Here is a 3,104-nt window from a genome sequence, read left to right on the forward strand (position 1 = left end):
TGCCCAGGCGGGTCTCGAACCCGCGAGCTCAGGCAATCCACTCACCTCAGCCTCCCAGGGCGCGGGATTACAGGCTGAGCCACCGAGCTCGCCGGTTTCTTAATTGTAACAAACATACCAAACTAATGTAAGATTTAACAACAGGGACATGAGATGCAAAATACATGGGAACTGTAAGTACTATCATCGTAATTTTCTACAAATCTAACACTTTAAAAACAGTGTAATTTTTTTTTTTTTTTTTTAAAGTTGGAGTCTCAGTCTGCCACCCAGGCTGGAGTACGCTGGCACCCAGGCTGGAATGCAGTGGCAGCCTCAACCTGTTGGGCTCAGGTGATCCTTCTGCCCCAGCCTTCCAAGTAGCTGGAACCATAGGCATGTTTTTTGTTTTTTTTTTTTTTGAGTTATAGTCTCACTCTGTCACCCAGACTGAAGTGCAGTGGCCGCTCCTGGCCTCCGCAACCTTGAACTGCTGGGTTCCTGCGATCCTTCCGCTGTAGTCTTCCAAGTAGCTGGAACCACAGGCGCGCGCTACCACGCCTGGCTAATTTTTGATTTATTGTGGAGATGAGGTCTCACCAAGTTGCCCAGGCGTGTTTCAAACCCCTGAGCTCAGGCAATCCACTTACCTCGGCCTCCCAAAGCGCTGGGATTACAGGCTGAGCCACCGAGCCCAGCCACTCGGTGTAGAAAATCACTCTGTCATAATAAATCAAAAAATTAACGAGACTGTCACAGCTCAGGCTGGTCTTGAACTGCTGGACTCAGGCAGTCTCTCACCACTGCCTCCCAAAGTGTTGGGATTACAGGCATGAGACACCATGCCTGGCAAAAAGCTAAGTTCTAAGGGACCCAGACCTACATGTCTGCAGTGTAAGACAGAAGGTACCAGATATCAGGATACTTACTTCCTGAGGATGATGACCGCTCGGCGCTCCTTGATGTCCTGAGGCCGTATGCAGTGAGTGATTTCATCAGCAGCATATCCACTGAAAAGAAACATAGAACATGTGACCACAAAGAGTAGACAGACACCAGAGCTCCTAGGGGATAACAGGACAGACATATGGCCCAGGTCTTATGGCCACTCCATTATTTGAGTGTTTCAAGAATCTACATGGAAGGGAAATACCACGTTAAACTCCAGGAAGCTTTTGCCCAAAAATTTACTCAGGGAAAAACTTGCTATGAGAAAAAAGAAACCCATTGACTTTTTTTTTTTTTTTTTTGAGTTGGAGTCTCACTCTGTCACCCAGGGTGGAGGTCAGTGGCACACTCCTGGCCACCACAGCCTCAACCTGCTGGGCTCCGGCGGTCCTTCCGCCTCAGCCTTCCAAGTAGCCGAAACTACAGGTGTGCGCTACCACACCCAGTTAACTTTTGATTTATTGTAGAGATGAGGTCTCACCAAGTTGCCTGGGTGGGTCTCGAACCTGCAGGCTCAGGCAATCCTCTCGCCTCGGTCTCCCAAAGTGCTGGGATTACAGATTGAGCCACTGAGCCCGGCCAGAGCCATCGACTTCTTAGCGCAGAGGACCAAAGCAGGACTCTCCCCGCACAGGACAAAAGTTCTTCATTTTAAAAGGCCCTTGAGAGGGCACACCTTTTGTGGCTTTGGTGGCAACTGGAGTAGCTCAGGCAGGACCTTGGTGAGAAGACACACAACTGTATCTCGTCCTCATCCCCCCCATTTAGGCACACAGAGGAAGCCAAGACAGCCACTGACAGCACTGAGTCACCAGGGAGAACTAGGACTACCATGTTCCAAAAGAGAATTTTTTACTTGAAAAAAAAAGCTTTTAAAAGCCTCCATTTGGGGGAAATCTAAAGTGTTTAAGACAGCTGTGTTTGGGTTATTTTAGGAATTTCCATCACATCCAAGTATCTATTTTCAACAAGTTATATGACTTTTATAACTTATAGGCCAATAAATGTGAGTAAACGACTGTCCTCTTTCCTCTTCTCAGCCAGTGTCTTTCTGATTTGAAACTCTGGAAGCAAGCTCTGCTTCCCAAGCCCCTCATATTGGGAGCATGACACCCCACAAGATAGCTCCACCCCAAGTTCCACTACTAAGTTGTGGCAGTTCTTCACAGCCAGAAACTCATTCAGCCACAGGCCTAGTGGGACAAGTGTGACTTCTCAGCTTTCCCACCTGCCCCTGGTCCACAGAACCTTCTCTCATGGCTGCTGATCAGCTCCCTTCTCAAGGGCTAGTTGTACATGCTTAACTGGTTTCTACACTGCAGGCCTAGGAGAAACTCCTCAAAATAGCCAGGCTGGCTCAGTCACGGGCAAGAACTAGACACAAGAGCGAATAAGAGATAAAAAGTCAGGCTGCTTCAGGCTCAGTCCCGAGAGGGAGACATCTCTGGTTTGTAATCTGATTTGAGGTCATGCTGGTGATTGAATAAAGAACCTTTATTTCATAGACTCCCACCCCACCCTCCCCTACCACTCAAGCTGCTCATACATCAGAGATTTTAAAAATTTTATCTGTGAACACCAGTCCCATTAGACTGTGGACTAGGCAAACATGGTGGCTCACGCCTATAATCCCAGCATTTTGGGATTGCCTGAGTCCAGGGGTTCGAGACCAACCTGAGAAACTTGGTGAGACCTCATCTCTGCAATAAACAAAAAATTAGCCAGGTGTGGTGGCTCGTGTCTGTGGTTCCAGCTACTCAAAGGGCTTAGGCAGAAGAATTGCCTGAGCCTAGCAGGTTGAGGCTGCGGTGGCCTTGAGTGTGCCACTGTACTTCAGTCTGGGCAACAGAGTGAGATTCCGATTCAAAAGAAAAAGTAAAGAATCTGATAATTACTACAGCAATAGAACCTACTGACTTTGCTTAACTAAGCACTGACCAAAGAATCTTCTCTTAAATAACATCATCCCACAGAGAGAAGTGCCACACAGGAGCTGGGAAGTTGAAAAGACTTGAGCTTTGTCACCTGCTAGTTTTGTGACCTTAGTTAAATTATACTCTGAACCTAAACCTCAGTTTCTTCATCTGTAATAAGAATAGCAGAATGAGCCGGGCTCAGTGGCTCAGCCTGTAATCCCGCGCCTTTGGGAGGCTGAGGTGAGTGGACTGCCTGAGCCC

The 3,104-nt window shown here is 47.8% G+C and overlaps 1 protein-coding gene across 1 annotated transcript in view; it reads right to left on the minus strand.

Annotated features, from left to right (window-relative positions):
- Positions 1-908: 908 nt before the first annotated feature.
- LOC103249575 (RNA demethylase ALKBH5) overlaps positions 909-3,104 on the minus strand; it is a gene marked incomplete at its 3' end in the record, with an annotated part of 12,974 nt that continues 10,778 nt past the window's right edge. The window contains 1 exon segment of the mRNA XM_008048208.1: positions 909-989. Coding sequence (XP_008046399.1) covers positions 909-989 — 81 coding nt within the window.

Source organism: Carlito syrichta, unplaced genomic scaffold (assembly GCF_000164805.1).
Source record: "Carlito syrichta isolate Samal-C Ts95f unplaced genomic scaffold, Tarsius_syrichta-2.0.1 Scaffold121193, whole genome shotgun sequence".
Lineage (NCBI taxonomy): Eukaryota > Metazoa > Chordata > Mammalia > Primates > Tarsiidae > Carlito > Carlito syrichta.